The sequence below is a fragment of the Sylvia atricapilla genome, chromosome 7 (genome assembly GCF_009819655.1).
Source record: "Sylvia atricapilla isolate bSylAtr1 chromosome 7, bSylAtr1.pri, whole genome shotgun sequence".
NCBI lineage: Eukaryota > Metazoa > Chordata > Aves > Passeriformes > Sylviidae > Sylvia > Sylvia atricapilla.
This window is the reverse complement of record NC_089146.1, coordinates 15,363,052-15,377,637: the sequence shown is the minus strand read 5'-3', so window position 1 is coordinate 15,377,637 and position 14,586 is coordinate 15,363,052. Positions and strand designations below refer to the sequence as shown.

At 34.4% G+C, this 14,586-nt stretch overlaps 1 protein-coding gene across 3 annotated transcripts in view; it reads right to left on the bottom strand.

The window, feature by feature from the left end:
- Positions 1–14,586, bottom strand: part of CCDC141 (coiled-coil domain containing 141) — a 70,743-nt gene that overhangs the window by 43,978 nt on the left and 12,179 nt on the right. For all 3 annotated transcript variants that reach the window (XM_066322730.1, XM_066322731.1, XM_066322732.1), the window contains exons 4-7: positions 11,404–11,595; positions 10,174–10,282; positions 7,902–8,155; positions 5,594–5,713 (exon numbers count right to left, since the gene is read on the bottom strand). In XM_066322730.1, the coding sequence (XP_066178827.1) occupies positions 5,594–5,713; positions 7,902–8,155; positions 10,174–10,282; positions 11,404–11,595 (675 nt within the window). The remainder of the gene's footprint in view (positions 1–5,593; positions 5,714–7,901; positions 8,156–10,173; positions 10,283–11,403; positions 11,596–14,586) is intronic.

Here is a 14,586-nt window from a genome sequence, read left to right as displayed (position 1 = left end):
GCATTCTCCATTGTACAGTTTCCCTGATATCCTACACAAAATCATAAATCTACTCAAAAAATATCTCTGCCTTATCTGACCATGATTCTTTCTACTGACAAAAGGAAAAAAAGGAAGACCACACTTAAGAGTTTCAAGCCATAGAATCAGAAATATTTTGACAAATGAGCCAGGTACTTTAAAGCTAAGATGTTTTAAAATGGATTCTGTTGAATCAGTACAAGTTTTCATATAGGTTTTTGTTGCACATTGCACCACTTGGAAGCACATTTACTTAATTAGAACTGATTGCCTACTTAACTCCTCTTTCTTTTTCAACTACTCATACTGAACTGATTTGTGCTTCTACTGTAGTGACCCAAATATAAATCAACTTTTGGGATGTCATTTCTCTACTATGGTGAACACTCTCATCTTTCTGCCATGAAAAGCCTAAGCAACAGTAAAAATCTTTAGATCCACATTAATGCTTTATTTAGCTTTTTTTCATATTAAATCTACTTATGCTTTTAACTTTTCTTATAGTATTACCAATTTAAAAAAAATTAGCATAACAAATTCAGCAGCCTTAAAATGTTTCAATCAGATTTTAAGGGCTTTAGTAAGAAAACTAATTCCACATATTTCCACAAACGCATCTTGGTTTTATTTTTGTGTTTTGGTTGTGCTTCAATATACCTGCACTGTATGCCTACAAAGATGGAAATTTGTCTCGCTCATTTTAACTCTTCTTTCCTTCCATAAGGGAACCTGGAGGAAAAGCCTTCTCAGAGGTTTTTCCAGTTCATCTCTTCCCTAAACAAGCATCTGAAGGCCAAAACCTGCCCACCATATTTCCTTCTATACTTCTTCTAGACTGCTGGTTTAGAACATCCTGCAATGAAATTGCTCACTTTCTCAAGAAAACATTCCCCAAATCCCCCAGATATCTTGAGGACTTGAATTGGGCACTCTCAGCTTCCTACTGAAATGAAAAGAGATGAATCCTGAGCACAATAAAGCAATTTTTGCTTTATTCTCTCTATTACTGATAAACAGCTGTAGCAAAATCTTTCTATTTTTTAGAATTCCTTTTTCAAATTAAAATAATGACCAAGAACTGAATGCAATAATCCTCATCCTGTACTTTTAATTAAGCAAAACCCCACACTCTATTATTTAATTATTTACAAAATCCTTTGTCTCTCTATTCTAGCAATATTAAGCAAGAGTGAGGATTTTAGGGATAATAATGCACAGTCTACTGTGCTGTGTTTGTTACATTTTACCTGACAAATTTATCTTGGGGGGGAAAAATAGTAAGGAAGTGTTCCCCTACACACAGGTTAAGTGACTTGATTTCCAATTATATCAGTACCAGAATATTATCATCTTCCAATACTTGCACCTGGAATGACTGGTATGAATGGCATAAAATTATTTAGCAATAATTTTGCTTGCATTTAAACATATATATATTTAGGATAATTAGAAAACAACTCTGAACTTGGGAGTTTTTAACTGGGATTAATAACAATTTGCCACAAAAAGAGCAAAGAAAGTGCAGTTGAATATGTGAATCCTGATTTTGCTATTATTTTTTATTTGTATCATAATTTAAAAATGTTTTGTGCAACAATGAAAAGTGCACATGTATTAACAAGTAGAAAGAAAGCTGTCCATAATTAGCTTAAAAGCAAATACGGAAAGAGAAAATTCTGGATTGTTGCAGTGTATGTGTCTAAATTACAATTACAGCAGGCAAGACTAATTATAAAAAAATTACTCAACTTACAGTGAAATGATTCACTGTAAGAGTATTTCATTGTAACAAAAATCATATATTTGGTTAGTACAAGATGCCCAACAGCAGCTTTTAGGTGATGTAAAAGCAGATATTAAACTCTGCCTTGTTTATATTGACACAAGACAATTCTCTAAATTTTCACACAAGCTCAAAACTCCAATTTATTATAGTAATTTATATTTTAAAACATTCCACAAACATTACAACCTTACACACTCTCTGAGGGTATTAAATTTGGTTAGGCTCATTTGCTATGCTGTTTAAACATTCCTCAAACCTGGTTAAATTTTCTATAAAACAGCCAGCAACTACTTCATTTTCAGCTTGCTATTTATAAGGAAATGCTTCTACACATAAAAGCCTAGGCTTTCCATCAACAGGACATAAAAAATCAGTGGAAAATCTTAGTTAGCTTCTGTTCTTCAGACTTCAACATGCTAAATTCATAACACTCTGCCAGTCAGCACTAACGTATTTCTTACTCATTTTCCTTGAAAGGAACACACAGCCTACCATTACACTGACTTTTCAATTTATCAGGAGATGTTTGTGAATTGCTCTGATGTATTATAGACACACTGGATGTGCTTCCTTAGCTGTTGTCACTTTTCTTTTCCTCACACCAGTAAGTCTTTTAAAAACTTGCTTTCACTATTCCATTTGGCAAGGAAAATGGGTCCTTTCTAGGTTCCTTGATTAGACAGGTATTTTTCAAATGTGTTAAAACGGATGAATTTAAAAGACTGTACCTTTAATTAAAAGATCTGAAGATTTTCGGCCTTCTAAAATATTCTGCACAAGTCTGGGCAGAAAAATGCGGAAATACCTAAAAATTTATCTTGTTATTAAACAATTATTGTGAGATAAATTGACTTTTGTTATCTATCCAATAAAACTTTTGGACTTTGAATTAAATCTGAGAAGCTGTGTGAAAGTTTTTTTCACTGGGATATTCTAGGCTTAAGCTTAGAAAACTTTGAAACACATAAATTTGACTTCAGATCATGGTCCATATATTAGATAAAGCAGCATTTAAAACATAAGTCAATTAAACATAAAAGTTTAAACATAATTTTTTCAGGATGTGTGAAAAAAAAAACCACAACCAAACTTTTCCTGAGCCCCAAATCTGCCTGTCATTGATTCATTGCATACATCAGCACATTGATAATTTACTCCTTGTGAATATTCAAAAGGCTTTCACCTTCAGGAACTACATAGTATAAGTACCAAGATAATCATATTATTCCCTCAAATTACAAAATAAGTAGTGGGCACTAATAAAACCACAAGGGGCTGTGAGCAGCTATGATAATTACCATATAAAATGTCTAATGGCTGTAGCAGTGTATTAACAGTGAGCTGATAAAATCAACAAGCAGAAAGAGGAAAAAGTAATCCTAAGTCTGTCATCCCCCCAGAAAATTGCTGAGATAGGTTAAGAATTATTTGGCCACAAAGTGGTGCTAGCAGTTCTTCTTTACCATGTCAAGCACCTCCAAGGCACATAGAAATGGAACAGCAAGCAGGTAATCAGTGCCAGCACAACCTTACTGAAACATGAGCTCCTAAATGTGCTTCTTCTCTCAGATCTTGGTGGGAACAGGTGGGGGGAGCTGGGAAAGTCCTTGCAGGAGTGGGGGGCTGGAGGGCTCTTTCAAAGTCTGTGAGGGTTGAGGACTTCTGCCCCAAATTATGATTTCTTGGCTTTGTTTTTGGTCTTGATAATTTTATAGACTAGTAATTATGTTTTTAGGGGTTTTACCTCTTAGCAAGGTGAGGTTCAACATAAGATACCAGCTTGAGATAAAAATAAATAATAATAATGATGATGATGATGAATCATTCTTCTTTCTTCTCTCAGCCCAGTCCCATAAATTAGATGCTAGGCCTGTAAATCCCTCTTGGGCTGACCTCTGAACAATTAAGAAACCATTTCTCCTGTTCAATCTAATGCAACAATACATATAAGTAAACACATGGTGTGAAACAGCTCAGACACTGGATATTTCCACTTTCTTACTCCCTGTGAGGACACCTAAACTTGCTCTGCATAGCTGCTACACACTAACATTGTGCTCTGAGCTACAGTACACATATGAAATATTACTTGAAACGATTTATTTACACTACTCTAGAACAGGATCCCCCTTTATTCGGTTTGCAACATCTGCAGTTCAGTGGTGCAAAAACTAATGCCCATAACTCACAGCTTTTTCAAAGCCCCATAACTTACAGATTTCTCAATTATATTTTCAGCATGCAGTTTCAACTGGCCACTTTTCTGCACATCATAAGCAAAACCAAAATGCTCAGTAACATCCCCTTCAAGAACTTCATTTCTCTCTGCTAGAACATACTGGTTGTAAGAAATGCAGAAGGCTAAAGATAAGATGCTCTAAATCATAATTCACATGGATGAGTAACAAAAATATTTAATGCTAAATGCTTTAAAATGACCTTATTAAAAAAAGGCAATAAATTAAAATTATATTAATGACCAATTACATAAGGTATGGGAGAAGAATTGTTAGGTGAAATTGTAATAAGTGTTATTATTATAAGTTAGTTTCTAGATACTCAACCATGAAAAAGATTATTATACAAAATGAAAATGCATATTGTTTTCCTTTCTGCACTTACAACCTAATTTCTAATGCAGACAGCAAATTACAAGAATAGCCTGTGAAAATGAAATGTGGGGATGATTAATGATTATTTGGCTAAAATTCACCAATGCTTTAGAACAACTATTGTTGTGGGTGTCTCTCTCTCTCTGAAAACACTCCACAGCACACTCATTTACAGTTTTATCTGTTTTTCTTGTACCAAAGATCTGTTCAGAAGATTTTATCTTCCCTTAGCAGAAAAAAAGTATTTTTTGACATTCTGCTTGGAGAAGAATTAGAAATATTATTGTATTGTGTTTACATGACAGCCTTAAAGCAGTCAAATGATAATTATGCAAACAGGCAAACATGTGACATTTAACTACAAAACTTACAAGGAAACAGATCTGTGAACAATCAGAAGCCTCTTACTATCAACAAAATAACCTATAATTCTATTGGAATAATTTCTGGATGAAAAAAGCCTCCTTGGTCATCTGGGTTATTCAAATTCAATTGCATGAAAATTATATCATGGGGAATGGTCCTGACCCAGCAACAGCACTTACTGGTGAGAGCACAATTCAGTTACCTAAAAAAAAGTTCTAAATATTGGCAATTTATTTCATACTAAGATCTTTTCTTCTTACAGCAAATTTTTCTTTAATCTCATCTTGCTTTTATGAGTGGTGGTAACAGATTTATTCTCTGGAAAACCGATATTAACTATGAAAGTAGCATCTTCAATTACTTTTAATCACAAGAAATAAATGGGCAAATACCTCTTTCAATCAGCTACTCAGTTCACAGACAATTAATTATAGTAGAAATGACTGGAGTTTTGTTCTTTATAAAAATTCCTTTTCTTTATTTTTCATCACAGGATTTTACATGTAAATTACCAGTGTGGAACTTGATGACTAAATTGAAAAACCAACTAAATGACATCAAGGGTTATTCTTCTTTTAACTTACAGGTAGCTTTTAAATTTTCAAATGAAAGTAAGTTCTGAGAGAAACATGGAGGCCTTGCATTAAGAGAAGCAAAAGTACTAAAATAACTTAAACATATAGAGAGATACATATCTAATGTAGATATAGAAAATGTCTATTCCTATACATGCTTGTTCAATGCCCAAGTTCATATTTTGATACTCATTTTTAAAGTTGCTTCACCAACAACTTATGGTAATTCTTACTTTCACTTTGACTTCCATTTCTTCAAGTTCATGAAGTAACTCTTCATTTTCCAGTAGTGATGAGCCTAAGTTTTGCTTCTGAAAGTAATCTCTTATGTTTTTCTTATACCAAGATGTTACCTAATTAAATAATAGAAAGAACTCAGTGAGAAATTTGAGGAGTTATTTTCTTTTTTATAAATATGTACAAGGCAGTTTAATAGCAAAAAAAGTTCACATTTTCATTCCTTTCATTTTTCATTCCTAATATTCACGCCTCTATTTAAATGCTTGCATTTGTGTGATAACAAATGCAGAAGGAAAGGACTAATGACAAAGTAAGCACATAGTGGATATATATGAAAAAACAGACAAAAATGTATTCATCAAGCATGACCAGACTGTAGATTAACATAGTAACAGAAGAATCAAGTTACAGCCAAGCATAGATTAAATGCATGTTTTTGATACCATAAAAATATTGTACATTCTCCCTTGATATACAGTAACTTTAATATTTGCATACAGTAAAACACTACAAATCTGAGTACTTCTGACCTAATAGAACTTCTCCATCCCTGGCTTGAAAAACCCAGTAAAGACAATGGGATACTATTGTGTGGAAGAATCTTATGGAGACTTAAAAATTTATTACATCTCACTAACTTTTTCAGCAAGTATATGCAGCAAACATATGCAGTATACAATTATATCTTCTGAATTCCTCAGAATTACTTGCATTTATATCTGTTTGATTCATAGTAGGTAACTCTCACTTTCTTTGTAAACAACACATGGCAAGAATTCCTGAGTAAAGCTCCACATTTTAAAATAGTATCCAGAATTAGTTATTGGTATCAAGAGGACTTCCTCCAGTCTTTCCAGTCTGGAAAATCACCACTAAACTTAGATCATAGGCAGCATACTTATAATTTCTGTACTCTAGGGACTACAGATTTTAATAGGCCACTAGAGAATTTTTTGTTGTTTTATCTGCTCATGTAGAATCATGCTATTTTTAATAAATTTAAGCAATTATTAAAAAATTAAAAAACCTTTAAAATGTGTTGGAAATATTTTTCGGTTACACATAAAAAAATATTCACATTACGAGTCCAACAGAGCTAGGGAAGCAAGAAAATTCTTTTAATACTAAGCCTTCATTTCTTGAGCATATCCTCCAGATGTCTACTTACTGACTGAAATGTTTTTCCTGGAAGCACATTTTCACAGAACATTTGCTATGGGTTCATCAAAATACAAATAAATGGAATGGACAATAAAAACAGTGCTAAAAGGGAAATAAAAATCTCTTTGTAAATTAGGGCTGGGGGGGGGGGGGTTATCATGTATCTGTATCTGTTTAGCAAAACAAACCAGTATTTCTGTAATGTTAGGCAGAGGAAGAAGTAAATTTTCAACCATGTTATAAAAAAAGTGTTCACTCCTTTACCACTTGGCAATATTCCTTTCCATTACAGTGATTTTTATCAGTTGGCTTCCACTACAGCTAATACCTCTGAGTGATTTCATTGTGCTACCTTAGCTCTGATGGAATGGCTGAGAATTCTGAATTTGCTTTGTAAGCAAGAAATCCACAGAATTTCACTTCCAGTGATTTTGCTGAAGGGATTGGAAAGGAGACAAGGTTAACACAGTTGTTTGAAAAAGACAGTGGTTTTCCTTGATTGTTTGAAATCTAAAATCACTCCTGCTTGTTCCAAGATTCAGATTTTATCTTTCATTTACAATAATTATTGACTGGGTTAATTACTTTCTTCTTCCAAAGGTAACTAATCATGCATAAAATAGGCCAGTCTGCCTTTGATTTTCATTAATGAGATAGCAGAAAATGTGATGCTGACACTTCCATAAAGGAAGCTATGTAAAATAAATATGCTTTCACACATTGAAAATTCTGAAAAAGAAACATGTAACAACCATGACTATCAGATCATCACACTCCAGTTAGAGATCAAAGGGAGATGTTGCATTTTCAGTGTTTGATAATCTGGTAATCAGGGATAAACAACACAGAGATTGTGCGTCCTTCTAGACTACACAGTTGTGCCTAGCAAAATAGAAGCAACATAAAGAGCAAAAATCTGCTCTTGGATTCCATGCAGCAGAGCATGTCCCCAGTACTCTGATTTCTCTGTGTCCCTTTAACTCCCGTTAAACAAACATGCCAAAGTTAGGATTTCCTCAAACAGAAGTGGTCCAGAAATATTGGCCTAATAAATATGTTTAAGCTGCTTTTCTGTTTGTACTGTAAAACAGTTGCTAGGTTGTTTCTTATACTGTTTTCCCTTGATATTATTTGTCTTACCTGGTTCTCTTGTTGGTGCCACAAACAAATTTGCAGAACCTGCTCCAGTCCTTGGCGCTGGTGTCGGAGGAATTTGTCCAGTTGCCGTCTCCTGTCCTGCAGCATCTCAAGGAGATTGTCAATCTTCAAGCAGCTGCTGTGGGCTCCTTGAATCAGCTCCGGATTTGCGTTTGGCCCCTCACATTTGAATTCTTCTATGAATTGCATTAGGTCTTGGCTTTTGTTTAAAAGAGCAAATGACTTCTCCAGGAGTTCTGTAAGAACAGAATTTCATCAGGAAAAAGCCCAGAGTGCTTTGTGATTCCAGTACCATATTCAAATATTACTCAAGTACCTTTCAAACTATCTATTTGCATACATGAGCACAAGGTATTTTCATGCATTGTATGAACATGAATGTTTACTTTTGAGGACACAGATACACTAAGATATTCCAATTTGGACAGCTCTTATGTAAACCTACAAAGGTACACTGGTGTATACACAAACAAATATACACACACACATATAATAGTGTACTGAGAGACATTAAAGCAAAACCAAGAAATGTCATTGTTTTCTCAAAACTGAATTCTTCTTGATGGTTTCCCAACTCATGGGCAAGCTGAAGCAGAATTTTCTACCATGCTTCCTGTGTGGGTCATTACCCTCTGCAATTTTTCACTAGTGATGCAAGCTAAGTTTAAGTCTTTACATTCCTCACAGGCATTGGGGAAAAGATATTCTCATGCCTGGGGGCTTTTATAAATAAGTCAGGGGTATCAGGAATTCTTACCTTCTTTCTATAGTCTTTACCTAGACAAATTCAGGGTTAAAATTCAGTGGACTACTCAACTTTAATGATCTGTTAGTGACATGTCTGTATTCATTCCAATTCCTTAAAGTCCTATAGGTCAAAGTCTCTTAAATAGACAATGATCAATATTTATAAATCCTTCAAATGAAAAGAGAATTTTTTAGGCACAGAATGAAGAAGAAGGGGAGACAAGCTAATACAAGTGGCAAGGTCAACATAAAAAAAAAAAAAGTCCAAAGAAAGAAATATTTGCCAGGAGCTTCCAGTAAAACAACAAGAAACAACCCCCCTGAAACTTGGATCTTCCCAGCTGAGTACTTGTGCTGATTATTCAAGAACCTTTCATGTAGAACACATAGAGAAGAAGCAGAGTGGGAGGCCTCTAGTTCTTCACTCACCAAGGGCTAATGAGAGGTTAGTTTCCATGAGGTTACTGCAACAAGCCTTCCAGAAATGTGGTATTAATCAGAAATGTTTAATTTCAGCCCATCCGAAACAGATATAGAACATATAGAAATGGGTAAACAAATATATTTCATAAGTATTCACCTTTCTTTATTCCATTTTGAAGTGCATTTGTGTCAAAATCTTTTTTTCTTCTTCTTTAATTCCAGAATGATAAGTATTTGTGATAAACTACTTATCACATACTGGTAGAGTCAATACTTGGTGAGGGTTGTATTTTCATCCACCTTTCTTTGGACCAGGTAGAGGGTATCCTTCTTGCAGAAAGCACTGGTTTTTATCAAATAGCTAAATATCAGCTTGCAAAATTTTATGTGGTTAAGGTAGAATAAGAAGTCAATAAATTGCAGCCACTTTCCTTCATCTGAGGGAAGGCTTACTGCCATCAAAGCAGTCTTTCTCTGGCAAACCATTTCATCTCATCCTTACAGTTACAGACCATCTTTTCAGCAGTAAATTGCTGCCAGATACTTCAAGTTTAAATTGGTATGCAGTGAGCACTTCGCTCCCATGAAGATCAATTTGGAAGACCCAAAACCCACATTATAGTTATCTAAGTTTGATTCTCTATTCAGCCTCTCAGGAAAAATACCTGGCGTTCAAGGTGGCTAAAAATATTTTAGCTAGTGCTCCACTAGTGAATAATAAAGTATGATTGATATACTGCAAAGTGTTAGTAATGATATAGCAAACTTTGATTAAAATTACCAAGATTGAGTCTTAAGACTTATAAAAATTGCAGAACCATATGGAATTGCAAAGGTGTCTGAAGTAGCCATATAATGAGATTAGTTCCAGGAAAGCTGTTAAAAGTGAGATGCAAGGGCTAGCTTGAAACCAGGAGCTTCGTATCTTTCAGCAAGTCTGCTAAAATCTATTTCATCATTATATTTTTCTAAATAGAACATTTGTGCATGTGTTATAAGATTTTTTTTTAATATGCATAGAAAGAATAAAATTACTCCCTCAAGAAGTCAGTACACAACCACATGCTATCAGAAGTGTTTGTACCTTTTGTATGATGCTCTTGTTGCAGAAGCAGTTCTCTCAAAGACTCAATATTGTCAAACTCTTTGGCATTTTTCAGAAAATCTTCAACTTGGTCAATTTTAACAGCAAACTGCATTAAAAAAACAAAGGATAGGGAGAAGCACACTATAATTTTGTTTTGCATAACTACATCATAATGTCTGTGTTATTGGGAAAAGTTCATGAGAATTTGTAAATTCTTGGAGAAAGGCATTTTTAGGGACTGCTAGGTACAGATGTTTTGTGGCCTCTATGCACCTTCTGAGTCGTTTTTTCTGTGAGGTACTGATTGATTGAAGGATTTTAGTTGACATAATCTGTAATTATAGTTTGCAGCTTTGTGAGTCATCTTTCCTACAAAACCTTATGCTAAATCTAATTTTTTTTGATAATACATATTATCAGGACACAATAATTAGTAGATTGTTGATCTTGGACTTCTTAGGACGTTAGTAACCCCACGGTTGCTTCTGCAACTTATAGGTGGCACTGGCAAACTATAGAAACAAAATTATCAGGGAGAGTTATTAAACTCTGAGTTCCAGGATGTGTGGACAGTTGATCATGAGGCAACACAGAGTGGGCACAAACCGGCAGGGTATGAAATCCCTCTCTTCTTTAGCTCACTGTGTGCACCAGTGAATTAGGATAAGAGAGAAATGGGTAAACAGGGATCACACAGCTGTCCTTTTGTGTCCATCTGTACATCAGTCTCAGGTAAAGGACTGTCAAGTTAGACTAATGTTTGCTTTATGGAATTACAATAGCCTTATGGATATTTTGGTGTAAAACCTTCAGTGACAAATCATCAGTGTGCACTAGTGAAGGCACCTGAGAATAAGTTTTTTCAATGTCATATATTTTTCGTCATAAGGAATGAAAGATTTTCTGCAGAATGTCCATAGCCACTGAAATACATATTTTAGGATATGGTCCAGTTCCACTTTTCACTGGCATTTTCTGTCAAGTACAAATTTGGGAGACATCATGACTAAAACATTTCCTAAGTCTACATGGTTTTTTGTTCAGCTTTATTCTGTACTATCCTAAAGGTGGAAAAGGAAGGAGGCATCCCAAGATTTTAATTTTCTAGTTCGCCTCAATCTTTAGGAACATAATGAACAATATAAGACACATTAAAATTGCAGTGGTCAGAGTAGCAGTGAGATGAAGGCAGCTTCAAATTAACAGTTATTTGATTTAAACACTAACCTCCAGAGCATTTTCAAAGAACACTGAAGTGAGTTCCAGAAGTGCCTGTCGCTTCTCTAACATAATGATGAGGGAATCCCATGCATCCCCAAGAGTCTCTGCCATGGCATCATAAACCTGATTCTTTTCTTTGTTCTCCTCTGCAACCTTGTCTGCTTCATGCAGCAGGTCCCATACCTTGTCTTCCAAAGCCTGAGATGGAAATATAGCAAACTAAACAACAACAACAAAAAAGAAACCTGGACACAAAGTCCCAAACACTGTTCTGATACTTGTGTCAGGATATTTTTACAGTGGGTCTGTACAGGAGCCACAAACCTCCTACCCCTGCTTTATTTCCAGTTCCTAGTAGTAGGAGGGTAGCTATCTGCATGTTTTATAGCAAGCTTCTGAATTTCATCTGCACATAAGGGGGAATACTTTTATGAAGTCCACATACAAACAGGAGTTAAGAGAATTTATCATGCTATCTCTAATTTTTACACTCCGATGTTTTCACATCTCCATAAACACAGATCTGTCTTCCTGGAAGTGGTAGCAGTGCAGGTATTTTGATTCCTCTTTCATATGTCATCATATTACATTACTGGACATTAGAAGTTTTAGAAGTTTGTGAGGTAATTTACTCATAAGTTTCTGATGACTACGATGCAATCCAGACAAGAGTGGTTTGAACATAAGCACATATTCTCCAAAATACCACACCTATGTTATGTAATACTTCAAGTTCAGCTTGCTGCATTGCTCAAGTTGTCCACCAAATAATAATGCTCTATTGTCAAAATAATTCTACTGTGTTTCATTCCTTTTATTAATCTCACCACAAGAAAGATAACTGCTGGCCCACTTCCAGCTTATGTTACAAATCTTTACTCTGTCAGAAAAATTGATTAACATTTGCTCTGCGTTATTCCAAACCCTCACCCTAGGTTTTATCATGAGCATGAATTAATAAACTTAATAAAGCTTTTTATTGTTATTAGAGGTGCTACCACATCAATATGCAATGTGAAAAGAAATTTTTATTAGGCAATTTAAGTGGCCATTAATAGTACTGAGTAAAAAGTTGATAAAGTAAAGCATTCTAAGAGAAGCCTTTATGATGCTTTTTTCTTGATGAGGCATAAAATTGTTACATGCACAACAACTCTGTAAAAGAAGTGGTATTCATTAATTATCCAACATGAGATATTATTAACATTCTAGACCAGCTTTGTAACAAACATAACAGTAATTAAATGAGTATATGAGATATTGATAATCTCTTCACTAACTCAACATCTTAATATGCATTAATGAGAAGCATTATAATCATGACAATGCTGACATTAAAAAAAAGAGAGGTAAAATACTCTCAGAACTTTATACCCAAACTGCTAGTCACTAGAAGGTTAATTTTACCAAAATGATGAGACCACTTTCACAGCTGTTCTGAACACACTGTAGAAAACCAGGTGACATCTGAGGCAGTTCCACTTGCAATTTCTTGGCAAAGACTAGCATTTTAAAGAGCTGACTATTTTATATTTTGAAATAAAACTTGGTATGCTTTTATCCTAATATTACATCAGCTTCAACATATTTAAAAGACATTTCAAATGCTAAATCTTTCCTAACTGTGCAAGATGAATACTACACAAATGGTATAGGACCCAGAAGTAGATTTTCTTCTTTTAGAAGCCTTTTTTCCTGAGCAGGTTGTTAATTACCATATATCCCTGACAAGTAGGCTCTGTTTTCTAGTAATTGATTAGTTGTGAGGCACAGCTAATCCCTAAGACACAGAGAAAACTGGAATAGTTTTCAATGGTTATCAGTCATGCTTCCTGCATCTTTTAAAATTCAGTTACTATGAGATGAATTCAAATCCAACCAAAGAAAATTTGAAGGTTAAAGCAAACCAAACTGCTGCATTTAATAAAATGTAAAACTAGTGTACATAAAAATTAAAAGAAAAAAGAATAATGAAACTGTTAATGTGTAGCAGTCTTTTAGTATTTAGAACTGATTAATGGAAGTTTTCAAATACAGACTTAATTTTTTCTTTAGCACGGATTGAATATGGTTCAATCATTTTAAACAGGTGTGTATTTTATTGCCTTCAAATAATAGCTCCTGTAATGCTATAAAAACCCCAATATAGTATCACAAGAGTTGTCATGTTGTCTGTTTCCTCAGCAACAGAAACAGTTACATTTTAAGAAGACAGACTAATAAAAAATAAAAGAGAGAAATATTTTACAGGAAACTACTCTTTTTTTGATAAACAGTGCAAATACCTAAGGTGGTCAAGGTGATATTAAGATTTTATTGCCACGAGTTTAAAAATATGCTTCCCACAACTGTCAAAGCCACTAGTTACTGTGAATTTAAAGAAAAAATCCTCAACTCTGTTAGTTTCTATATACTACATATGGCAATAGTTTATTTTTTAATGAAGTAGACTGATATTACTAGTTTTCTGCTTTTTATCTTTGAAATAAAAACCTTTCATCCACACAGAATCAAGGAATAATTTGGACAGGACTCTTTCAGGTCATCTGTCTAACTCCTTACTCTTGTTACTCAAGGACTTAGCCCATGAAGTCGTAAATATCCCTAACAATGGGAGTTCCAGAACTTTTCTGCACAACCTGTTCTAGAATGAAATCCTTTTCATGGTCAAACTTTTTCCTAATATCCTATTGGTATTTTCTTTTTTCCAACTTGTGTCTCTTGATCTAGAAGCAAACTTAATAAGAGGAAAAAAATGCATATTTCCATCCAAAAAAATGATGACTTACGGAAAACAAAATATTACACAGAAACCTGAATTTTAATGAGGCTTTTATCAATTGAATGAACTTAACAGACCTTTCCAGTAAAGACCTAAAAATTATTTCCAACACTTTTGGAATCTCATGTTTCATTCCCTGTGAACACACACACACAAAAAAATAGACGAGTAGAGTTCTGTTTGGACTCTGAGAAGCTGGAATGAAGCTTGACAATACAAGGAATGCCTAGCATGTAGGCAAAAAGGATCGTGCAGAGATGCAACTTCTGTTGCTGTCTGTAAAGCCACATCAGAAAAGCACTGCCCTAAAAACAACAAACCAATTTCAGTTTCTATTTAATATTTATGATACGTCTGATGCTACCATACCAAAAGAAGAGCACTTAAAGGGAGGAGTGTTCTGGTTC